The sequence below is a fragment of the Camelus ferus genome, chromosome 7 (genome assembly GCF_009834535.1).
Source record: "Camelus ferus isolate YT-003-E chromosome 7, BCGSAC_Cfer_1.0, whole genome shotgun sequence".
Taxonomy (NCBI): Eukaryota; Metazoa; Chordata; class Mammalia; order Artiodactyla; family Camelidae; genus Camelus; species Camelus ferus.
Window position 1 is genome coordinate 11,007,085 of NC_045702.1, and position 26,150 is coordinate 11,033,234.

Sequence of the window (26,150 nt, forward strand, 5' to 3'; positions counted from 1 at the left end):
TCTTCCTCACCTCAAATCCCATACCCCCCAGAAAGCAGCCCACCAAATATCCCAGTCATGTCGACTCCTGGAGTCCAATAGGTTCAAGGTGGCACCAAGGACAGAGACACTGGTGAGAGGGGTCATCACCCCATGGGCAGTCGCTGGCCTTACAGTATCCATGGAAACATGGCACCCACTTGAGAAACTGCCCACACTCCTCACGACACCCACAGTCCCTGGACTGATAAGAATGCCAAAGGACCCATTTTCTGGTTGTCACGACAAATTCTTCCCAACACCAGTGACAACAAATCCTATCCTGGATCAATTCCTTAGCATCCACAACCTCCCATCCTTGGCCGGGGTTGGCCCTTACCCTCCCCCCGACCTCTGCCCAGGCAGCCCTATTGGTAAGTGGAGCTGGCTCTTATTCTGCCCTTTAAATTATTCACACTCCAATCCTGGCCACTGGCATTAATCTTTCATTTGCTATTTAGATATCTGATTCCTGGGGCAGGACTGAGAGATGTCACTTGGGAGATCAAGTTGGCCAGAGGGGAGGTCTGAAGGGAGTCGGAGCCCTGCAGAGAAGCAAGGGTCTGCCTGGAATTAATGGGGTCACTGCCCTCTTCCCCATCATCCAGAGGAGGAGGAGTGAGGGACAGGAGACACAGATGTGTCTGATGGAATGAAGTCCCAGGTCCGTCTACCTTATGAGAAGTGTGCGTGTGTGCGTGTGTGAGGGCGGGGTGACAGTCACTCAGCCCACATCAGTGTAGGCACCGTAGGAGGCTTGTATTTGCCTGGGGGCAGAGCACAGGGGTATCTGGGGATCTACGCAGGAGAGCTGGTAGCTGGACAAAGAGACTGGTAATCAAATGAAAAGAACACCTATGTGAGCCCAGGAGGCATTATTGTCTCCATATGCTAATTAGTAATAATTAAAGGTTACCCAGTCTTGGGCCCTAAGACTTCACTCTGATAGAAGAGAAAAGATGAAACACATCCCCGCTCCTCCCCCCTCCCCCACTCCTCCTCTTGCTGCTCATTTCTCAGCTAGTAGTTACGAAGTGCCAGGCACTGTGCCAAGTGCTGTCTGTTCATTACCTCGGTTAATACCCTCAACAGCCCTAGCAGGTAGGATTGCTAGTACCCACATTTTACCAGTGAGGACACTGAAGCTTCGAAAGGCTTAATACGTTGCCCGAAGTCCCGTGTCTAGTGAGTGATCATGCAGGACTTGAGTGAAGGAAGTTCGACGACAGATACTGAGTTCTCCACCAATGATTTAAGAATAAATAAATAGATATACACAATAATGACCAAACAGCAATGGGAAAGACTTTAGAGCTGTGCTGTCCAATAAAGTAGCTACTAGATATGTGTATCAAGTTAAAATTAAATAAAATTTAAGGTCAGGTTCCTCAGTCACACTAGCCACCTTTCAAGTGCTCAGCAGTCAGTGTGGCTTGTGCCTGCCATGATGACCAGCGCAGCCACGACCCCCGTCATCATCACTGAAAGTCCTGTCGGACCATGGTGGGTTAGAGGATAATGCAAGATGTTGGCAAAATGGTATGCCCTTCAGGAAAAACACCTGGAGGAAGGATTGCATCAACCTGTGAGCTGGTCAGATCTAGAAAGGACAAGAAATGGGGAGACAGGAAAGAAGAGAGTGGAGGGAGCAAGGCACAGATCAACCGACTTCATTCAGTGTCGTAGAAGGAAGGGACCTTTGAGGATTCACACATCCAACTCCTTCCCATCACAAATGAGCCCAGTGGCCGCTAGGGAAGCCACTTGCCCTGGGTCACACGGTCAGTTAAGTCAGTTAAGTCCAGGGCTCTTCCCATCCCACCCAGCCCCTCACCCTGGGTCCTCCCAGTGTCCTCATTCTTGATCCCTCTTGAGATGTGTATTCAAGAGGCGATTTTCATCATGATCTCATCCTATTCTGACTGCAAACACTGCCCCTATTGCTGCATCTCCCCTTCTTATGATGGCACGAGGCTGTCCAAGAATGAAAAGTTGTGAAAGAGAAGCCATTGGAAAGACAGATGGCAAATCTGGAGCTTGGGAAGCCACCAAGTAGGACATGTTCTCTGCTCTGCCCCTAGGCTGTGGGTTAAGGCACGTTGTGGGAAGTCAGTAAACACTTCTCAGGTAGACCAATGGATGGCTGGTTGGGTGGATGAATGGATGGATGGATGGATGGATGGATGGATGGCATCTGTCTAAAAGTCCTTTTACCACTTCATAGACTGGTGCCACAACCTCCCCGTCCCCACTGCTATTCACACAAGCACGGGTGCTTCTCCACAAGCCACGGAAAGGGGAAAGTGTCTTAGAATAGAGAACAAACCCAACTGCAATTCAGAGCCCAATACTAAAGAGCGGGTATAATCTTACTGATGATATAAGGACACAGAAGGGGCTTATGTCTCTGCAAAGCGATGTTGTGGGATGCTGTTTTCCCTGCACTAGAAATCCATAGACTGTCCCTTAGGCTAAGTGCGTGACCACTCTACGGGGACCCCTGCTTCCCTTCTGGCCTCAAAGATCATTACCTATCTTATTGTGCGAGGCCAATCCATCCTCCTGACATCTCACGTAGTGACCGGGACTGTGGGGGAGCCTCTGACAGCCGGAGATGAAATGGCAAAAGGCACCCCTTGTTTGAAGGCCCTTGGGCATTATTTTCTCCATCCGTAGAGGACCAGATTTGCTCCCCACCTCACAGGGACTGCGCCTGGGATCTGGGCTGCCCTTCTCGCCTCTCTCTAGACCCTTTCTCCATGATGTTCCCTCAAATGACATATTCAGCCATTTGAAAGATTAAACTGTTTTGAGACAAAATGAGAAATCTCAGGATATAGACTTTGTCGCGTAGAGAAGGAATGAGGTAATGCTTTAGCTCACAAATTCCTGGAGGGCAGAGATTTTATTTCTGAATCTTTAACATCTGAAATTCCAATGTGCAGAAAAACGCTTGGCCTATGATAAACCATCAGCAGACTGGATGAATGAATAAATAAGAGAGAGGGAAAAAGAGGGAGAGACTGAGAGACAGAGAGAGACTGAGAGACAGAGACTCCATCAGCACTGGCCTGGGACTCTGGCTCAGTACCCAGTCAGCCACTGTTTCCTCTCAGGAAGGCTGGCCTGCTTCTTGGTCCTTCAGTCCCTTTTCTTTCTTGCTGGGTCCCCAATCTAGGTGACACTGCTTTCTCTGTAACTGCCTGATGGTCATCCTCTAGAGTTTCTCTTCTTAGGTCATTTTGGTTTACTTGGATCAAATTCCCCGAACCCAGTGTCCCTTGTTTATTAAGACCCTTTGAGCTGATATAGAATTAGAGATTCTGGGCCCTGAAAGAATCTTAGTGATCACCCATAGCCAAGCTGGGTCCTCCTGGACTCCTCTGCAGCCCCGTAACTCGCACTGAGCCATCCTTCTGCTGCTGTCAGTTCTGTTTTATTACATTATTTGATTCGATTCCGTTAAAGAAAGGTCACACCCTTTCTCAGGTCCTAAAGCTGACCTGAACCGAAGAAAAGTTCTCCTCATTGTTCATCAAGGTTCATTCATCCTGCCCTAAGGTTCTCCAGCCTAGATTTCTGCTCTGGTTCCTCAAACTGCAAAGGCATGTTCACCTCAAATTCTCGGAATCCATACCTCCTGATTGCTCTTCCTTATAGGATGGTGCAATTTGTTCCCTACTATGATATGAGGGTCAAATCCTCCTGCTGAACATGTCCCTCCAGCCTTCCCAAAGTTTCAGAACCATCATGGACCAAACCCAGTTTAGCTCGTAAGGTCTGGAATAGACTGCTTCCAACAAAGCCTACTGTATCATCCTAGTCTTCCTTATCCGGTTTTTAAGGTCTTTACAGAGGATGCTGATGATAAACAGCTTTGAGAAAGTGAAGCTTGGCTTCAGGACTAGTTCACAGACTCACTCTTTTAAAGTCAACAGACATACTGGGCTCGGTTGGGAGAAAAGAAAGGGAAAGCAGGTAGCCCAGTTCTAATTCTGTCTCTAAGACCAAGGCAGATGCTCTTCAACAAATCGACAGCTTTCCTTCCATTGCATAAGGAAAACTTGGCAGTGATGAGCAGGTGGAGAAGCAGAGGGAAAGGAAAAAGGAGAAAGCAAGGTCGGGAGGGGAGAATGCACCAGTGTTTCCATCCTTTGTACATTCTCGCCCTTCACTTCCTCCTTGCTTGATTTCTGTTCTTTTTTAATGGCTAGGGCCAGTGATTTGTTCCCATCGATCGCTATTGATGTTTTTCAATTATACCCGTGACACTTTTGGCAATATGTTTGTAAACACAAAGCCTTCTCGGATCTTGCTCTGTTCCCCTGCACGAGAGCCGTCCTCTGTCGCTCGTCACTCCGTATCAGCTGTCAGTCGAAGGGGTCAGGAAGGGAGCTCCGTTTCCTTGGTCCTGGGCCTTGCTTGTTTTTCACTTTTTGCCCAAGAGTGAACATTCCTCATTCCCTGCCTCTGGGAAAATGGAAACCTGCCTCTACAAGTGGGAGAAAATTGGGCGGAAACAAGGAAGCAGCCCTACCTGGGGTCAGGCATCTCATCCCGGCCCCTGTGGACCACCTGTGCTTTGGGGAAGGGGCATGTGGCGGGGAATCCTGCCCCGGGCTTGCTTGAGCCTGCACCCCGAGCAAAGGCAGCTGAGAGACATGCATCCAGATTTTTTCCCCGATACCCAGGTAGACAGCAGTCAGTTTCCTAGGTTCCTAGAAAGCTACCCGGACCAGTAGCTTTCTAACATTTTGAACAAAGATTCATAAATCAGAGAAACAGTTTGCATCACGATTGATGTGCATCCTGCCTACTTAACTGAAAATAAAAGCTTAAGGACAGAAAAAAAAATGTTTAAAGAGAAAAATCCCCTTACAACAGATGATGCACTCTGACACTTTCCAGCCATTCTTTTTTTTTTTTTTTTTTTTTTTTGATGTTGATCATGTTTTATTAAATTGATTCACGACTGACTTTTGGGTTGTGACCCACAGTTTGAAAAACTCCTGGACTAGAGTGGGGTCAGCAAACTTTTCAGTAAAAGCCAGGCAGAAAATATGTTCAGCTTTGCAGGCCATATTATCTGTCGCAGCCTCTCAGGTTTCTGCTGCAGCAAGCAGCCACAGAGGATGGGTAAACAAACGAACAAGTGTGCCCATGCTCCAGCACAACTTCCTCGTGTATACCATGGTTCAGATTCCATATACTTGTCATGTGCCACGAAATACTGTTCTTCCTTTGACTTTTTTTTTACACCATTAAATAACGTAAACACCACTTTCATTCGTGGGCTGTACAAAATCAGGGGGTGGTCCAGATTTGGCCTGTGGGCTGAAGTTTGCCAGCCCCCAGCCCACATGATGTGGACCAGGGCTTAGGGCGTGCTGCCAACCCTTCCTTCCAAGGGGCCCAGCATCCATGATCAGGTTGGGGTGTGGGGAGCCCCAGCAACCCTGCCACAGCCACCCTCAGTCAGGGCCAAGCCCGTGTTGATCTTGTGCCTCTAGGTTAGAACCTGCGTTCGAAAATATTCAATTGATGGCTCCTGTTCTTCTAAACAGTTTCCTCAGATAGTGTATTTTCTGTGTTGGGTTTCTCACACTGCCTTGAAATATCTCTTTGCTTGCTTATCTTCTCCGTGAGCTACCAGATCCCAGAAGCTGCTGGTCCAGTTTCCAACCCTCTTCCTGGTTCCTGTATGCAGTCTCCCAGGGGCTCACTCCCAGGGGCTCCTCTCTTGGGCTTCGGCTGACCACACCCCACCAGCTAGCCTAAAGCCACAGGGTCCCCAGGCGACCCTCAGATGCCCCAGCACAACAAAAGGCTCTTTACTTCCAAATACCTGGATAGGGAACATTTGCTTTGTTTTTAATTGCGGTAAAATACACATAACGTAAGATTTACCACCTTAACCATTTGTAAGTGTACAGGTCACTAGCATTAAGCACATTCACACTGTTGGGCAACCCATCTCTAGAACTCTTTTGATCCTGCAGAATTGAAACTCTGGACCCATCAAACAACAACTCCCCATTTCCTCCTCCCCCAGCCGCTGGAAACTAGTCTAACTTCTGTCTCTATGGATTGACTACTCTAGGTGTCATATAAGTGGAATCGTACAGTTTTGGTCCTTTCGTGACTGGCTTCTTTCTCTTAGCACGGTGTCCTCAAGGTTCATCCATATCATAGCATGTGTCAGAGCTTCTTTCCTTCTGAAAGTTGAGTAAGAGAACACTCGCTTTTAAAAGGTGGGTCCCAAATTTTCCTAGGAGGTGACAGCATCACTGGCCTTCCCCAGATTGAACATATGATAAATTTCAAGACAGACTCTCTTCATATTTCCCCCCCAGAAATATTGAGATTGGATACCACTCCATCTCCTCATCATTACTCTGTTCTTAGAACTATTCCTGAGCCTGTTCACCCTCTCATTTTTGTTTAGTATGGAGTCCAGCAGAGGGAGCAGGCTTTCTTTGAGGCCGACACTCCCAAATTTAAATCTTAGCTGCTCCGTCACTTTATTAGCTAAAGGCTTTGACCAGAGCTTCATCTACCTTATATGTAATCATGTTGTAAAAATAAAATGAGATGAAAAACAAAATATCTAACATAAAGCTTAGAACTTAGTACATTGAATTATAACTATTATTAGCCCAATTAATAATTTCCAGGGTCACAGTCTGCTTCCTAGTATCCCAAACAAACCCTGGAGATCCCCAGGAAAATCCCAGAGCCTTTTCTTTGAGATGTCCATTGAGTTACCACAAAAAGTACCACAGTCAGAGCCTGTGACTCAGATGTCAAATACGCCACTGCTTTCCTGTGACCTGGACAAGCTATCATATTTCTCCATCCCCCGGCCTCCTCCTCTGTGAAGTTCATCAAATAATGCCTCTAAAATCTTGCTCACAACGAGTCAATGTCTTCAAATGGCTCTGAGCCTTTCACGGGGAAGTCATTGTCAAGTATACACCTGTGGTTACAACAAATGCGAGTACTTTGGAAACTAATTCACCCAGTTGGTCCCTGAATGCTTTGAGCCTTCAGCCAATGCCATGATCCATCCGAGGGGCTGGGAAACAAGGATTAACTAGTGACCCCAGTGCCCATCGCCACCCATGGCTGTGCACCTGTGTGATCCAAAGACTATGATTTAATGTACAACAACTCTGACTTATGTGGACCAAGCTGACCACCCACTTCAGAGAGGAGGAAGGGGAGAAAGTGAACATCCGTTGGGGATCTACTGTGTGCTCTCAGGTATTCTACGCCCACAGTGGCATTTAATCCTTCCCATACGTGAGCTCACATGGAGAAGTACAGTGAGGATACGCAATTAGACTAAAGTCACACAGCTGGTGTCATGTAAAGCTGAGATCACAAACAGGTTTGCCTGTTTTTAGTCTTTGGTGAAAAAGAATACGAAGACGAATATATGTATGTTCGTGTATGACTGAAGCATTAGGCTATGCACCAGAAATTGACACAACATTGTAAACTGACTATATTTCAAAATAGTATTTATATATACAAAAAACCCCAGTCTTGTCTGCCTCCGAAATCTATAAAGTTTCCACTCTCCTAAGCAGCCATGCTAAGAAGGACCCATCCTAAATGTCCATCATAAATCCATCCAGACATGGATTCACACGGGTCCTATCTAATGGCCTGGCTCTCATTCCCTTTCTGACTCCTTTATGGCTCAAGCTAATTAGTGATGTGCTCAGTCCAACATCCAGTTGCCTATTTATTGACCACTGGGTTCGCAGAGGGAAAGAGTAGCGTTCATTGAGTGGTTTCCAAGACCCCAGCCCTGTTCCAGGAACTCCTGGCCATACATTAGCTCTCTTCATCTTCATAATAACCCTGTAAAGTGGTATATTACCCCACTGGACAGGAAGGTTAAGTAACTCCGGACAACCCAGAAGGTGGACGGACAAGGTGGCCCAGCACCGCGGGAAACCTCTGAAGGTGAGACCCTCGGGCAAATCCTCCCACAGCTGAGGGCGCCAGGCCTCTCTGCTTCATCAGCCTCGGAGACACGGGGGAGAGGCAAGTGGATCATTTATCATCCCTGCCCCTCCAGCCCCCTGAGGTGGCTCAGAATTCCTTACACAACTCCCGAGCTGTGTTCATCCTCTCTCGCCTCCCGCGGGAACACGGCGGAATTATCCAAGAAGGGTTAGTCATAAGGTAAAAGCTGCCCCCCGGAGGGCTCCACTTTCCCAGCACCGTGCTAGGTGCTTTGCATCCATCACCTCAATTCATTTTTATAACAATTATATCAAGTCTGTATTTCCATTTTGCACAATTTGTGCATTATTTCATTTGATTCTTCCCCAAAGACCAAAGTTTATAAAGTAAAGTGATCCTCCCAAGCTCACCCAGCTGGGGAGTGTGGAGTCAGGATTCAGACCATGCTCTGCCCACCCTAACCTATCTGTCCTCTGCCACAGATGTTATGGAGAGGCAGTCCCACCTCCCACTTGACTGATAGGTAAACTGAGTCCATGAGCAGAGCAGTACAGTGGTTGCAGACCTAGGGCCAGAGTCCCAGGCACACTTCCATCTGGCTTTCCTAGAGATGGTAATGGTGCCAAAGAGAGGAGGTGAGCTGGGAGAGATCCTTGATAAAAGCTGATGTTGAAAAATAAACCTGAGCAATCTGCTTAATTGATCATCACTCCTCCCTTCTGCGATAGCACGGGGTTTTAAAGAATTCTACTCCTCCCTGAAATGATCCAATAACAAAATATCTCTTTGTTACTGGTCCTTCCTCCCCCTCTCTGCTGCAGAATGTTTTCTGTTTATCCCTGTCCTGTGTCTTCGTAATTGTGTTATTCACATAGCAACGCACAGGGATGGCAGGACTAGAGCTGTCAGTGCCGGCGCCAAGGGGAAAACGAGACATCCCTCCAGGAGGATGCACTGTGCATCCCTGGGCCCCCCATGCCCGGTGGGACAACACCCAGGGCAACCTCCCAGCTCTGTGTTGCCCCAGACCATCTCCTGGGCAAGCCATTTAGCCAAGGAGCCAAGGGTTTGTGAGGACACCATACACCATGGACTCTGCCCCGTTTCGGTTCAATTTGGATTGTTCTCAGAATAAACAGCCTCCCTGAAATGACATTATTCTGCCAGCGTGTGGTTTAGCGGCTGTCAAGCTCTGTGCTAGGACTGTGTCCCTGGCTGGGGTGTGTGAGTCCCACTTGGGGTCCACCTCCCATGCACCCTCCCCACCCACCCATCCTCCCTGGAAGCCACTGTGAAGGCTCCTCTCAGTCCCACCCTAGGGCTGGGTGTCTAGGCCCCAAACGCGCCAAGTGGGTGGACCACTACGGCCCCTGCCCTACCCTGGCCACCTCCTCCAGGCACGCCGGGTCGCACCCCCTTCCCAAGGAAACCGTCTGGAACACAGAAAACCTTTCTCCCCGGCCCCCTCCTCACTGCCAAAGCCATAAAAGGGCCGGCGCCTGGCCTCTGTCTTTGGAGGCTGCATGACTGCTAGGGTTGAGCTGGTCTCTTCTATGTCTCCCCAGTGCCAAGATAATAAAGGGGGAAAGTTTTTCTCCTCCTTCCAGAGTGCAGACTAATTAGCATTTTTAAAATTACCATTGGAGAAAATACACCTAATTAGCCACTTTAAAGGAACGCTCTTTTAAAAGAAAAAAGTCATAAATTTCCAACTGGCCACAGCTTGGAGACACTTTTAAAGCTAATTGTGTGTTTCTGGTACCAACAGGGGAATTGGTAAAAGTTAGCAGTGGATTTTATGACCTTTGTGGGAAAGGGGAGGGAAGCGGTAGACTGACCGGGGCCAGAAGGGTTAATTTCTAATTTCTATTTATTGGACTAGATGGGCCCCTCCTCACTCCTCCTCTTCCTCCCCATCCTCCTCCTTCTCCTCCTCCTCCTCACCCTCCTCTTCCTCTTCTCCCCTCCATCCCTACCTCAAGCCCTGCGTTGGTCAGAGGTGCCTGCCTTTCAGCTGAACGAGAGGCAGGCCAGCGGGCGGACACCCAGCCAGCCACAGATACAAGAAGAAAGGGAAGAGAAAAAGAGAGGAGAGAGACACTGGAGGAAACTGGGAGAAGATGGAGCCACAGCCAGATTCTAGGAGCCTGTTTCTCATCTGCACCTCCCATTAAACCACGCATTGTGTGACCGGGTGGGACTCTGGGTTGCACATCAACGTGGTGATTTGCTCAGCCTGTTCCAAACTGGAGGCCGCCGGGGGCTTCTGCAGCCTTCCGCTGCCTGCAGGCTCACCCTGCCCTGTGGCCCCAAACTCCCTGGCCCTGAAACGGAGAAAACACTTCATAAAGGGCAGGCGAGAGGTTCTGAGGTTCCTCATTCTGGAGAAAGGCAGTCCAGTGGGGCTTTGGTTCCTGGGGGGGTTCCTGGGAAAAAGTGAAAGTCATTTGCTCCAGTAGCAGATTTAGTACCACATTTGTATGTCTGACTCAGTCCTTGAAACCATATTGTTCCTTCGTGAAGACCCTTGCTTTTATATGTTAAAGGAGACAACAGAGAAATTACAGTTTGGAAACATGTTCTGGAAAGCATCCAGTGTGCATTCTCAAGGGGGGCAATAGCGCCCCCAAGAGGGAGAAGATTGAGGACAAAAAAAAAAAAAAAAAAAAAAAAACCCTCTTGGATATTGCAATGGTCTGTGGCCCTCCAAGGCTCAAATTCACATCCCTGAGCATACCTTCTCATTTGGAAGAGTTTGAATTTAGTTTGTTTTTTGTCCTAGTGGAAGAAAGTGATAAGGAGAAAACGTTGAGAAACGCTGGCCTAGGCAGGGGCCCCAGGTCACAGTTCATGGCCACACAGGCTGGATCCGCTCACATCCACCCCCTGGACATCGACCGAGCTCACTGACTAAACAGGAAGTGGGGCACAGGAGCGGGCTCTGCCCTGAAGCAGGTCAGTGATCCCTAGGTGTCCCAACAAAGGCAATCCCAAGCTTTAGAGGCGGCAGGAGACTCCAGCAATCTTGGGGGCTGAAACAGCACCAGAACAGAGCCTGTGTGCGATGCTGCCATGCTGTGTGTCCTGTCAGGGCAGAGGGAAGAGCTTCCAGAACACAAAACACCTCGGAGGCCTCTTCCTACCCCGACCCCAGACCTTAGGCCCTGAGAGAGATGGGGTAGCAGGTGGACTGGCCAGGCGGCCTGCTGGGACAGGAATAGGGTGTGGGGCTGAGAAGAGTCTGGGCCTTGAACACCACCAGTGGATCCCTGGTGCTCAAGGTGGAGGACCAAGGGGGAGTGAGGGACTTTGGGTCCCCAGCTCTCCACAGGCACCTCTCCAACTCCCCTTTCCCTCCACCTCTGGCTTCAGAGGCTGAAAAAGAAGGAGAGAGAGAGAGAAAAAAAAATAGCCAGGAAAAGGGACCCCTCATTACACTCACCAGGGATGGTTCCTCGGGTCCCCACCCACAGCACACCCCAAGTGGCCCTGGGCTGAATCCTCCAAGCAAGCTTATGCCTGACCAGTCTCAGCCTCAACAGGCAGCTTAGGTCTGGTGGGAAGAGCTTGGTGTCAGACCCACGTTCAACATCGTGGGAACCTGGAAATGCAGGGCCCCGGAGATGGGCTCCGTCTGCCTCCACCTTCCGTGCCCAACTAGTGCCCGCCACACAGGGGATGCTTCAGCCATGTTTGTGGAATCAGATTTAACCCTTCTTCCTCAAGGGTTTTCCCAACAGGGAAACTGGCATCATAGCCTCCCCTCCCTCAGAGGGGTTTTGTGAATGTTAACAGAGATGATGTTGATGATGTGCCGGGAAGGGCATCTCTTCAAGCACCAGGCAGGGTGGGCGTCTCCCCACCTCCCTGCCCCCCGCCCCGCCCCGTAGCTGCTCATCTGCCCTTTCTAGGAAACTCAGCACTTTAATTGGAAGTTGTCTCATGTCATTTCTGCAGGCAGGTGAGGAAAGGAACAGGGTAGGGGGATGACACAATCACAGATGGAGAAACTGAGGCACATCTCAGGAAGACCTGGTGGGGAGAGATGGCTCTGGGTGCCCCCACCAAATACCCCTCATGTGCTGTCCTCTGGTCCCACGGGGCACAGAGCACTGTGCGGCTGGGGGACATATTCCTAACAGCAGGGTCCTCCAGGGAATGTTTATTTGGGTCCCTTTCCTGGGGTTCTGGCCCAAGGAGGGTAGCCCCTCTGCGGTCCTCCCCAGGAGATTCCACCAGGAGCCCTGTTTCACACGTTCAGACCCGAATCAGCAAGAAGCCCCATGTTCTCCCTCCGCGGGCCCTCCCTGGCTTTCTGGGGGCGATGGGTGGCTCAACAGTTACATTTTTTTTTTCTGTCAAGAAAGCATAAACAGTTCAAAGCCAGGAGGGAAGGGCTGTGCTCCCTGTGGGCCACTGGCAGAATCCCCAGGGAGTCTTACCAGCGTCACGGAGGCCGCAGAGAAAGGGAAAACAGCTGGCCTGTGGGGCCGGGAGCAGGAGGAGAGTCGTTATTTGTGAATGATTCAAGCAACGCTCCTGGCACCTCCAGGAGTGCTTCTTCTTGCCACCCCAGGACCCAGGCACAAGGAACAATGAGGGGGGGCCCTCTCCATCCCCACCCTGCGCCCACCCCTCAGATGCAGACTCCAGCAGGCAGCCTGGCCTTGGCCAGCCTCCAGGTCCTCGCCTGCTTCCCACTCCATTCCCTGTCTGCATTTGTTTCCAATCAGTTTAGGAAACAGCTCTGAGAACAATTAGAAACGATAACGAGGATGAATTACATAATTACAGTCCACCTAGATCTCGGGTGCTTTAAAAAAAAAAAGGCTGAACTGAGTCCAAACAGGGATCAATGTGAGGAAAAAGATGGCGTTCGTGGTAAGTGGGGTGTGTGTGTGTGTGTGTGCAAGGGCTGGGAGACTGGGGACGGCGGTGGGGCAGCCAAGGAGCAACTGCGTCCACCAGCCGGCCAAGCGAGGGTCCTTACAGCTCCCAAGGCCAAAGCCTTAGAAGCAAATTCTGGAGGCCCAGAGCCCTACTCAGGCAATGCAGACCATTTTTCAGGTCAGGCCCCACAGACCAAAACCACGCACCCACCTGGAGGACCATGCAGTCCAAACTTACAAGGACCAAAGACCCAGAGAAGAAAAGGTCTCACTCCATACCTCACAGAACTCAAAATGCCAAACCCTAAGCCAAGGGTTTGTCCATCTGCAGGCCCCTGAACTCTGGCCTTTGATCCCCAGGCCAGCAGCTGACTTTATTCCTGACCGAAAAGGATGGGTATAGAAAGAACTTCATCCTCTAGCTCAAGGCTCACAAATGTATCCTGTAAACAGCCAGAGAATAAATATTTAGGCTTCGTGGGCGATGTGATCTCTGTTGTAACTCCTCAACTCTGCTGTTACAGCACAGACAAGATGTAAACAAATGAGCGGAGCCATGTTCCAGCAAAACTTTATTTATGGGCACTGCAATTTGAATTTCATATCATTTTCACATGTCATGAAACCTTCTTTTTCTTTTGACATTTTTTCCCCAACCATTTAAAAATGTAAGAAACATTCTTCACTTGTAGGCTGTACAAAAACAGGTGGCAGGCCAGAGCTGGCCCAGGCACTGGAGCTGGCTGACCCCTGCTCTAGAATGTTGCTAGAAAATTTGGTGTTTCTCTGAGGGCTCCCAAACCGAGAGCCTAAACATGACCCTGTGGACTCAGCACGACATTTGGAAAGTCTTAGCCGTCAGTCTTTGCTGGATCCCACTGGCATGCTAACCAAGGAAGGAAATCACTCTACCAGTCTTGCTCAAGACATCCCTGCCATCTGTGAGCACCTGGTCCCCAGGAGCAAGCAAGTAGAGGAGAGGTCTCCCCAGCTGAGCAAGTAGTCCCTGCTCAGAAAAGGATGGAAGAAGGACTGTGGTCCAATCTGCCCCTCTCTGGGCAAGACAGGTGTCCTAGTATATAAGATGACAAAGGACCAGCCTCCTGGTTTTCTACACAGCACATCCCAACTTAGCCCTGTGTCCTCCTGCAGCTCTTGTTTTAGCGTCAGGGAGTATCAAGCACCTTCATTCATTCAAAACAGATGTGTCATGTAGAATGTCTACTACGGCACCATGCCAGGTGACAGTCGGGCACAGGATGTCAAGCACACACGGGTACTAAGTCTCCATGCACTCAGGACCTTAAGGGTTGGGATCCATTATTCCTCTTTTATCCCCAGCACCTAGTACTGCACAGGAGAGGCTCAGAAAATGTTGACCGTGTAAGTGAATGAATGTACGTGCAAGATGGAAATGGTTAGCGGCCTAAGAAAGGTAGATGGAATCCTGGGAGAGTGGAGAGGAGGGAGAATTTGTGCCTCATTGAGGAAATCAACTTAAAGGCCCAATGACAATGGAGGCAGCTGAGCTCAGCCTGATAAGGTGGGTGAGATCTGGGCACGTACAGTTGGGGCCTAGAGGAAGAGGGGAGAAGAAATTCCAGCCAGAAGGAATAACCAGCAGGGGCCTCAGGCATGATGACATCCATAAGAACACCGAGAGCTGGGCCTGCTCATTCCCGTCTGCAGCTAGAGGAGTGCCCATGAGTGCTGGGAGCCCAGGGGTGAGCTTTATCTAGATCGCCGAGTGCCCACAATGTCAGGCAAAGGGGTTTTAACTTGTGCAGGTGGCAGGAGGTGTTGTGCCTTCTGAACAGAGGTGGCTGGGTGGCAGTGAGATTAGGAAAATTAACATGGCGGCCAAGTACATACGGACAGGAGCGAGCAGGAAGGACAGAAGCAGGCGGGCTCCCAGGAGGAACAGAAGTGGCCTGGATGACGTGGGACCTGCAAAGTGATGAGTGGTTATGAGTGTAGACCCTGGATTCGGAGAAGCTGGGCCCAATGACCAGTCCTTGCTGGGACTCAGCCTCCCCATCTGTCAAATGGAAAAACGGAGTGATTGCCTGGCCGGGTCACTGTGAAGTTTAGATGAGGTTACACGTGTGAAGTGCTACACGCTCAGTAAACATTAGCTGTCACTGTGACTTTCATACCAGAATAACTCTGCAATGCTAGGGAGATTCGTAACTCATAAAAATGCTCTTTGAGTGCTGTGATAAATACTACAAATTTCTATATGACCAGCGGTCAGACCGTGTCCATTGTTCAGGAGTCACATTTGAGCCAGAGCAGCTTCTTTCAAGCAGAGAGATGGGTGGCCGACAGTGTTCTACAATCTCTACCTGCCTCCTTTCTCACCCTGGAAACCCTGGATGGTAGAGACCTCACCACATCCTCAAGAAGGTGACAAACACCCTCCCAGCCACCGTCCACCACCACCACCACCACCACCCAGAATCAGCTGGTGGCAGCCAGAAACCAGAAATGTCTAGCCCCACATGAGACCTTTACCAAGGTCCCAAGTGCGCTACAGAGAACTCACAGCTCCCAACACAGGGAGGGAGGCTGGAGGGAGGAAGTCCTGACCACAGGCCAAGCGCCCTCTGTCTTAGAGGTGTTACAGAGGGATTAAGCCAGGGCCTCTGGCCAGCAGGCAAGTCTAGGGGCTCTCTGACACAACAAGCCTGTCCTTCGGGATCCCTCACGCTCAACATTAGCAATCAGCTTCTGGTGAGCCCCTGACCGGCCGGGAAAACGATCAACATCCCGGCAGAGAGAGCACAGGCTGCTGATGCTGGCGGCCGCAGCCGTGAGTTCTGATCTTGGTGTCCCCACTGCCTGGCCCTGTAACTACGGGAACAAGGAGAGCAGTTCAGTGAGGGTATGTGAGATAATGTGTGTTCGGTACACACTGCAGCCCAGCGCTGGGACCTCTGGCGTAAAGGCAGAGGACGCTGGAACTCAGCGCCGTGACTGAGGCCGCAATCACCACCACCGGAGGTGAGGATGAGGGGTCTCCTCCCTTAATCAACGCCTGCCTGGGGCCCGGAAGGAGGAAGTGGCTTTAACCCAGCCCGGGGCTCTGTGCTGGGCTCCACCCACCCACTCTCAGATGGCCCCCTCCTCTTGGGGGTTCTGTTTCTCCATATGGTCCAGCCTCTTCTCTGCCCTGGTCCAGTTTCTATCCACACTCCTCCCTGCCCACCAGCTGGATCTTCCATCTCTGCACGAGAAGGAGGAAATGTGACTCTGAAGGAAGACTCACCAGCCACTTGTGAGCCATCTCCAAAGACGCCCTCAGTCAGCCCTCCTGGCCACTCGCTTCCAATCCCATTCACAACTGACCATGGCTCCTAAGAGCAGGAATGCCAGCCCAAGGCAGTAGGAATGGAGATTTTTTAAAAAGAGAAGAAAAGAAACGTTCTTGGGCTCCCAGGGCACCTCTCCACACAGCACAGCACGGCTCCTCCTCCCGCACTGCCATCTGGTTGCCATTGGCAACCAGGCAATCATATTTTTCTGGTCCCAGATAGAATCATCATAATCAATATAGAGTATTTATCCCACTCCTTGGTTTCAAGGAACTCAAAGCTTTTCACATCTATTATTCTTTCTTCACTAACGTGGGGGAGACTCAGGGAGGAAGTGCGGATGCGGGGGAGGGGGGAAGGACTGAGCCACAGCCTCTATTTAACAGATGGAAAAACTGAGGGAAGGGGTAAGAAGGGGAGGCTGTGAAGAACTGCCCCTGAGAAGAGAGCATTGTTAACAGCGATTGGCACGTGATGGTGCTTTCACATATATTCTGCATTTATTTCTCACTCCATCTCTGGGAGGTAGGCTCATTTCATCCACTCACAGAGGAGCCTCGTAAGATTAAGTGATTTGTCCAAAGTCATACAGCTAGAAATGGCTTTGCTGAAGCTGGAAGTGGGGCTTTTGAGCTCCCTTTTAGTGTTTTTTCCCCCATTACATCTCTGCAAAGAATTATCATGTGCTCCTAGACTTATTACATCTCTTCTTCGCGCAGCCAGCACACCACTGTAAATGCTCATCATTCTACTGCTGCTCTTATGTAGGTAATTTTTCTCTGAGTTCTGGTTGGTACCAGTGCTCGACGGGCAACAGGGACACAAATGACAAGATTGAAGCATTTGACTGGGTTGAGAAATTTACGAGCTATATTTAACTTCCAAAATTCTATGGCTATCCCCTTACCAGAGTAAAATTTTGGGAAAAAAAGATCAACTTTTTTGACTGTGAAAATCATGACTTTTGATAACTCTGTGTTGTGACCTGTTACCATAGCGACTGGTTTGATGTCACTCTTTCATCATAACAACCAAAGTGATGCTGGAAACATGCCTCTGGGGTCCCAGATGTGGACAAGGCACATCCTCAACACCTTCCACCCTCAACACCAGCAAAGGCTTCAGTGCTTACCTTGCTAGTTAGTGCTAAACAGGCAGCTGGAGGTAAAAGGACCGCAAATAAAACACCAGGGACAGGACACATGTGACCATGGGCGGAACAGATCTAAATAGGTTGTTCTTCTGGGTTTTATGCACAGCACAGACACCACTGAAAGAAGAGAGTGGCTGGCTTGTGTCTGAAGCTTCCTCTTTGTTCTCAGAACAGAGAATCAGCCAGATACCCCCTTACCTTTAACCACCTTCCTAACTTAGAGTGAGGCACGTTCTACTGCTTGGAAGGAGAGGCCCCCAGACAGGAAAGCCCACCTGGGATACCCCAGACCTCCCGAGAAATGAGATGAAGGGATTTGGGCATCCTTTGCCCTCCTCGTAGTTCATCTAGGATGTCCCTGGATTCCAGCAAAACTGCCGCATTGGGGAATTCCCTCCATTTCCTCATTATATTCAATTGAGTAGGCAGAGGAGGAAAATTAGAACAAAATGCACCCCTCACCATGCCAGAACCCAGGCTAAGGATACACAGAAATGCTGAGGATCCAATCCCCAGGGATTGATGGCTTGTTTCAACCAATCAACGCAGGCTTGTTCACCACCTGTTAGTACAATGCCTGTGACTGGCCGATAACCCGGGCTGGCCCGCCCACCTCGCAGACCTTCCACTCCACTCCAGGACACCATCCGCCTTTGATCTCCCCTCCCCTTTGGCTCCCAAGTCTCCTCAGGTCCTGACATTGTGCTTTTGTCCCCTGCTCCCCATTCCCAGCTCCCTCATTGGCATCAGATTTGGTGTTTCCAGCATGGAATTTCAATTTTTCCTTTTGACCACAGTTTGCACCCAACCCTCAGCTGCACAGTTTTCTGACCGCCCTGAGTACCCAGCTCGCTTGTAGCTGGGGCTCAGCCCACATCAGCCAGCCTGTTGGCATCTCTGCCACACCCGTGCCTGCTGCCCACAGCGGGAGGCAAAGAGGGAGGGAAGGTGGGTGAAGGTACTTTTGTAGGCACTGTGTAGTGTCTCTCCCAGAAATTTAGCAAAACTCAAACTGAGAAGTGCAGGTTCTCCAAGACGAAAGCCAGCCTGGGGCTCTTTGTAAGTCCTGCAGTTCCAAGTCCACCTCACAGTAGGTTCCTAGTGACGATGCCTTCCTCCCTTTGTATGAGACTGGTTCCTTTCCAAAGAGCTTGCCCTCTGTTGTCTCTTTTGAGCCTGATACCATCCTTGGGATGGATGCCGTCAATCTGAGGACACGATCGCCATCTTGCTGTTTGTGGACACTGAGGCACACAGGCAGGGTGATGCTGTCTGAGTCAGAATGGCACACCCTGCGTGGCTCTCACCTCCCTCGGCTACACGAGCGTGACCCTGACGAGGTGCAGGTGCAGAGCAGGTAGAGGATGTGTCCCCCACGCAGGTGGAGCAGTTGAGTCACACCTGACTTCTGGCCTTGTGGGTGATGATAACCAGAGTCCCCATTCTGGTTTTTAACCTGTGATGAGGATCCCAAATCCACCTCCCAGTTGCTCTGTTCTGGGGCCACACTGGGGAGCAGGCAGAGCTGGGGTCCAGCTTCCTAGCCTACCTGCTTCTCCCCCACCCTCCTCCATGCACAGAGAGCACATCCCAGGGCCTCAGATTCTGCTTCTGGCATCCGGACACACTGGCTGTATCCTCAGGATCAGAGCAGGATGTACATGGGCCCTGCCTCAGGCTTCCTGGCCATGCAGGGTCACGTCCCCATTTAGAAGGGAGGCTGCGTGGGGGAGGCTGATGGAGGTTTGTGGTCCTCACTCTTGGTTGTGGGCCCACAAACTCCTGTCAAATGTGTAGCAATAGCCTTGGGCATAAAAACAAGGAAGGGAGGAAAATAACCAAGGTGGGGAGAGGGGAGAGATTCTGAAATCTGGACAACATCAAGGGCCTGTTTCCGTGACAACGCTCTGTATTGCTGCAGCCTGTTCTAATCAGTGCTGTTGATGGAGCCTCCAGCCCCATCCGTGGGGGCCCCCGCCTGGGCCAGCTCCTCCCCCTGCAGGAGGACCACTAACGCCCTCCCGTCACCCCATCTCCTAGGAAGGGAAGAGGGGCTGGGGAAAGAAGGAAGATCAGAGGCATCCCAGAGAGTGGAAAGTGGCAGGAAGACTTAGAGCCACCGCCTGACGGAGTGTGGGAGTTGTCCGTGTCTGCATGTGTGCTGGGACTGCCTGTGTTGGGGATGCTCACTTGTGCACTGGTGAGCCCCTGGGTACCCGCGGGATACGTGGTGGCACTGGCCAGCACGCCAGCGTGGCTTCCTGTGGGCGCATCAGCTGAGCCCGCACACATTTCCCTCCCCCTACTCTCTGCCCTCTCCTGCCTCTCGCAAAGCTCTGAGTTGACGCCCAAGGATAAGCCCTGTGTGGCAGAGACAAGGGCTGGGTCAGAGACCAGCAGGAAACAGGCACCCAGCCTCCAACCACAGCTCAGTGGGTTCGGGACAGAGACAGCAGTGGCCGCGACGTTCTCCAGAGTTACACCACACTGAAGGGTTTATGGCTCAGGGCCTCTGCACAGACTCCAGACTCCTCAAATTCCCACAAAAATGATTGGCAACTTACAGGCTTTGCTCCAATCCACAGATGGGGCCTCAGAGGCAAACAACTTGTCAAAGTCACCCGCTGGGTCTGGTGTCCCCAGAAAACCAAACTCCCTTCCCTCTGCACACTCTGAGCTGCCCTCCCCCGTCCTGTGCCCACCTGGCAATCACCCAAACACGCTGCAAATCAGAGGACACATGACACACCTCACTCCGTCCCGCTCTGAAGGCAGTCCGACTGGGGGAACAAGGGATCTGGTTTATATTTTAAGCAGCTAGAGTGAAAAACAGGGGACTGATGAGGTAAGGCCATGGCAATGAACACCGCGCAGCTGCCCAGGATAATTACGTCGCCTCGCCATCCTGGAGCCCGGGAAGAGGGCACAGGGGAAGGCCTACCCCATAGATTATGAGCAGTGGGGACCGAGCCAGCCGCTCCAGGAACGCTAGCTCTCCACCTGCACCCTAGCTGTAAGGGCTGCCGCCACTACTGGAAACACAGCAGGAGGAGCCAGAGGGGTGGAAGGTCCCAGTCAAAGCAAGGCTGTCTTCCCCTCAATTTTCAGCCCTTGGCAATTCCCTGAGAAAAGTTCCCATTCCAGCCCTCTTCTAAGTTGCTACATGAAGAATCAGGGCCCTGAATTTCAGTTGACCACCCAAAAGACATTGGGAGACCTAAAATCAGCACAGGACAGAAATTAGTGAGAAGGTCACTGAACAGGAGAGGGGGAAGAGAGAGGCGAAAGGGTGGCTGTTACATGTTAGGGATGACCTTTGAAATCCTCACCTCCTCCCTCGAGCTGGGGCGTGGGTCTATGCAGGGGTTTCCCAGCCACCATACTCCACCCACGGAGACGGGCATTTCAGGGCTAAGGTCTCTTGGACTGTTGGCCACTCAGATGGCACCATGACAGGAGCTGTGTGGAGCACCCAGCTTGGATTTGACTGGGCTTCCTGGCTGCAGTGCCCCATGGATGCTCCACTTCACATGTGTGACTTGTTCTCAACTTTGACTGAATGTCTGGGTGCAGACCATGCTTGTGGATTTCCCTTCCAGGTCCCCCTTCCAGGTCCTTCCTTCCTTGGTTCCCTGAGTCCTCAGATGAAAAAGGCTACTACTTGACCCTGTGGAGGAGAATCCAATCCAGGTGACCCACCAACTAGCATTGGCTGTTTCACTCTTAAAAGACCCTCTAGAAACACAACATTCAGGGCACGGAGCATCAAAAGTCAGATCCTGAAAACTCTGGGTCTTTGTCAATTGCCAGAAAGCAGCTCACATTTCCTCTCCTTCATGGTCCTGAGCCAAAATCATTAGAGACCCTGATGAAACTGACTCATGAGGGGCAGAAATCTAGCAGGGAGGGATGTGGCCACAGTGCGTTGTGTGTGTGTGTGCAGTGCACACAGATGCACGCATTTGCACAAGTGAAGCAGCAATAATTGGTGGTGTGTGGGTGTGAGTTGTGCCTGTGCAACTCAGGACCAAGAATGGGAGGAGAGCTGCACCTGAGGCAAAAAAAGCTCCCAGATCTCAACCTCCGAATCAAGAGATCCTTAGCCCCCTCTGTCCCAACTGATTCTTCCAGCTCCTCCCTCTGTCACCGCCCAGTGCAAGGTAGACAGAGGTCTCCCTCATTTCTCTGTCCCCAGGTTAACTCAAGCCCCTAAGTGCCCACAACCTGAAAATACAGGAAGCCCTAGAGTGGGGACCACGATGACAGCCACCTTGAGCAGTGTCAGCAGGCTGAGAACAAGAGTTGAAGATGAGGACAGTGGCATTGGCAAGAGCAAAGAGAAAGCCAAGGGCTCTCTGGAGGGGAGGCTGGAGGCCAGCCAAGGGGACGCAGCAGGAGCCACACGCAGCTTGTGGTTGCAGCGGTGGGAGGAAGACTCCTCTCCTGACAGGGAGTCAGTCCTGACCCGGGGGCCTGCTGGCGGGGGGGTCTGGTCATGGCTGCGAGAAGCTTGTCTTTGGGACCCTCTCTGCAGGAACATCTCAGCACAACTTGCTGATGTGAAAGCACATGTGTGGGTTTGCACACAACCTGCCGAAAGCATATGCTGGTAATGTGAGGTTAAAGACTGGTTAAAATGCAACGGTGTGGAGCTTCAGTTTCCTCATCTACGAGATGCAGGTAATACCAAGCGACTGTCTGGGTGCTTTTCTGACGCAATCCATGCCTAAAGTGTGGGGCACAGTGCCTGGCATGTAATAGGTGCTTAATAAGCACTCATTTCTTTTATTACTATTTTCCAGCCCCCTGTCATCTGAGGTCTAAAATGACGTAGCAAACATAAAAGGGGTGTTGGATACACTATGTTATTATTTGCAGCACAGCTCCTATTCACATTACCCAGCTACACATGGAATGGCTCCCCACCTAAACACGCAGTGCGGATTAGCATTGGATGATAATTCTAGCCCGAAAAATCTCATTATTAGTCTGACGTACATTTAAATTGTCACACAGTGTAATGGAAAAGCAAGGACTCTGATATTAGACCATGGTAGTATCTGATCCTTACCACTTGCTAGCAACGGGCCTGGCTTAGCCCAATGCCTGGCTCCTACTAACAGCCCAATAGATGTTTTAAAAAATAATAATCCTGGGAAAAAATGATAATTCTGTATCGTTTTAGATGTATTTTATGTTGACAATTCTATTCTTGATCTCATGGGGTTTTTTTTTCCCCCCAATGTCCTTATGACTGATGGTCAGCATATCAAAACAAAAAGTTTTGTTTCAAATCAGCTGGCCACTGCTGAACAGTAAGTTGTTGAAAGACAGGATGGTGTTGAAGGTTTGTTTAAGAGGCCACGATTCTAGGAAGCATGTGGACGTATTCATTCTTCAACCAGGATTGAAACGAACTGTCAAGTCCCTCTGAAACTCTCTATCGCAGGCAGCAAGCACTGACTCACAATTACTACCACATATACCGTGCTTTACTATCAGCCAGAATGTTAACCGTCCCTGGTTCATTCACAAACTGCACTACTCGTTTTATCTCTGGCCTGGAGGGAATTGAGAAGCAGAAAGTAGGCTCTGCCAGACATCCAGCTGCCGTGACGCTCTCACCTCAGCTGGCAGGTGTGGGAGCTTCAGACGCATGGACCACAGATGCTGCAGGCCCACCTTGCTGGGGCTCGGTGGTCACGGGGGCCAGCCCTTGAGAAAGAGATCATCTCTAGGAGCCTCACAAGATCCTCCAGGCTGTCTGCAGACAGGTCTCCCCAAAGGGGTGACCATCCGCACTTTAGAACACAAAAGTGAGTAATGTATTTAGTTATCCATATTATATACATGTATACACAAACATGCATACAAGAATGTACACATGTGCATGTACAACACGTACACATGCATATGCATACACCCATGCATATGCATACATCAATGTGTGACTAAACTTACTATCCACCTCGGGTGATACACTTGCTGGGGATGCTTGTGGGAGAAGGAAAGGCATTTTCTGTGGCTCAAACAGCTTCTGGAATCAAAATATCTGCAAACCACTGGCTAAGGGGGCAAGTCCTGAACCCAGATCATGCAATAGATGGTCAACCAACGTCCGGGGTAATAATTCTTTCTGCTCTCTCCTCCCTTTCCCTAAAGCCACGAGGAAATGTTTTAATACAGGTGCCTTTTCACCTGTGGGTCCCGCTGGCTGGGGGATTACCAGGGTGAAAAGCATCTGGTTCCTGACCGCAGAAAATGTCCTAAAACCAAATAAAAAGTGTGTTCTTTCTGAAGCTTTATAGGACTAGTGTAACACATGCTGGCTGGCTAACTGGAAAACATTACTCTGTGTGTGTGTGTGTGTGTGTGTGTGTGCACGCACGTGCATGTGTGTGGATCTGCATGAGGTTGGGCCTCTTGCCTTAGGACACACTTTTGTTTTTACAGGATCAGTTCCCTTCTCCCTTTTCCACACAGTGCGGACACTGTATAAGTTTTGAGCTTCAACCTGCAGGAAAATGCCAGGATCCTTGTGTTTAAAAAGAGAGCCTTGGTTTACCTTCCCCACTGCCTTCCACCGACGAAGGTGCACAGACAAACACCTGGCAGGCAGTTCGCAAGCCTTTGAGGTTCTGCCTCTCCCGCGCAGCTGTCACATCGCACCAGCTCAACATGACACAGCAAATAACACTATGACACGCAACCGGCAACTTTTGGAAGTACGCTCTCCCCGCCGAGCCCCACCTGCCTCCCCCAGCGTGTGCTGCTGTCTTCAAACTAACCATCCTGAAACTGCTTAAAAGAGCCTGACAGGTAATTTATTCTGTGGCAGAGGATAGCAATTTCACTGTCCAGAGGCAAGATACCCAACTGCATCAGAAAACCTATCCACTTGTGGAACACGGGTTTAATATGATAACAATTCCAAGGGTGTGTGGTCATAATTCTCTCTGCTCCTTCCTCCCTGTCCCTGAAGCTGCTAGCAAATATCGTTACAGTTTCCTCTTCTAAAGGCCCTCCAATGAACCTCCATCGAATAAATCAAATATTTCACCGTGAAGGGTGATTATCAGGCACTTGTTTGAGGAAAGAGCCAACTCTACAGAGGTCAGGGCCCAGTTGCTGCCAAGGGATTTTTGCCCCGTAAGTAGGATGTTTTTAAAAATTGTATCTGACTCTCTTTGCCGCCACCATGCTGGGCTTTATAGGTTTTGCTGGGGCACCTGGTACAAAGGGAAGGAAGAGCAAAGAAGTGGATACACAGGATAATACTTGCTTCTAGAAGTAGAATCCAGACGCCTTATGGGCTTATTTTTCCAGAATATTCTGACGGCAGTTCTCACATTTTATTTCCTAAAACCCATGTAAGGCAGGGAAGGTCAGCATTCCATTATTGTTTCCGTTTTACACTGTAGATGGCAAAATCCAAAGCTTGGAGTATTAAAGACTCACTCATCCTCCTTGATCACATCATAGGAATAGTGGATTTGGGGTTCCTCCCCTGGTAAAGCACAATGGTGCGGCCTGTCTGCCATCACATGGTAAGTTCCCATCAGGGACAGAGCGAGGGTCGACGTCTCCTGACTCGTCCCAGACAATCTCCCCAGCTAGCTCCTGCTCCATGAGACTGCATCTCGCCTGCATTGCAACAACATGCAAATTCTAAAAATGATTTCTAAACTTGGCTTTGTCTTTGAACTTGCTATGAGATCCTGGACAAGATGCTTCCCATTATGGTATTTTGGAAGACTGAGCTGTAAGTGGGGCTGGGAGCCCCTCAGGCCATGGTTAATTCTTTTGGGGTCTGGAGTGTCCAACATGGTGCCTGGACTGGACTGTGTGCCTCAGAGCTGCTCACTGAACTGAACTGAGAACAACAACAGAATCTGCTTACCTCCTACTGATGTCCCTGAGCGAGGAACACATGCCAGGAAGCGCAGGACACGCCCACGGATCCCAAGGCTGTAGAAGGCAGCACGTCCGTGTGCTTGTTCTACTAAACTCTGCCTTTTTAGGTAGTAATAAATGGATTTTTTAAGCTCAGTGTATATTTATGTACATATAAACATAAATATCCTGAATCTACTACATTTAAAGAACCTATTCAGTCCTATAATAATCCTATTGCTAGGCCACCAGTTGGAGAAACCACAGCCTCTCAAAGAATGATTTGCCCACGGCCAGCAAAGGCTGAATGTCAGAGACGGGAGATCCCAAAGACAGACCCAGCTTAATGAGGCCAGAGGTTCCATCCGGCTGCATTTGGAAAGAGGCCTTTCAGGGCAAGGAGTGCCAACTGTTTAGCAAAATAGCACGTCACCAACATTCTGGGTGGAGACTGCATGCGAGGGTGACAATCCCGGCCTCCAGTCATCACACTGTCAGAGTCAGAGGTGAAAGGGGCCCCAGACCTACTGAAGCTGGAGACCATTGATTCATCCTGTCTGAAGAGGAGCCCAGCCCTAAGTGCTCACACTTGCCTTCAGGGCTGGCCTCGGAGACCCGGGGTCAAAGCGAGGACACATCCAGGACACATCTGAAGAGGTAGAGAAATGTTATCGGTCAGGAGCAAAGAGTTGGAGATGAAAGGAACGTGTTTGGTGTCCCCAGTCTGGATGTCAAGTCTCAGGGCCACCGAGGCCTGGGACGCCAGCAGCCGGGGCGAGCCTGCAGGCTGTGTGTAAGGTTGCTTTAAGCAAGCAGAGAAACAGGAAACAAAGGGGAGGAAACCTGGAAAGATGGAAATGAAGCATCGCCCCAGCACCCAACCCATTTTCAGAAGTTTTAGCAGAT

At 50.3% G+C, this 26,150-nt stretch overlaps 1 protein-coding gene across 4 annotated transcripts in view; it reads right to left on the bottom strand.

Moving 5' to 3' along the window:
• PLXNA4 (plexin A4) overlaps positions 1-26,150 on the bottom strand; it is a 565,211-nt gene that overhangs the window by 263,175 nt on the left and 275,886 nt on the right. The window contains exon 6 of one of the 4 annotated variants that reach the window (XM_032483356.1): positions 13,530-14,831. The exons of the other annotated variants lie outside the window; for them this stretch is intronic. Within the exon in view, the coding sequence (XP_032339247.1) occupies positions 14,733-14,831 (99 nt within the window). The 3' untranslated portion in view covers positions 13,530-14,732. Of the gene's footprint in view, positions 1-13,529; positions 14,832-26,150 lie in introns of those variants that run through there. 4 annotated transcript variants of the gene reach the window in all.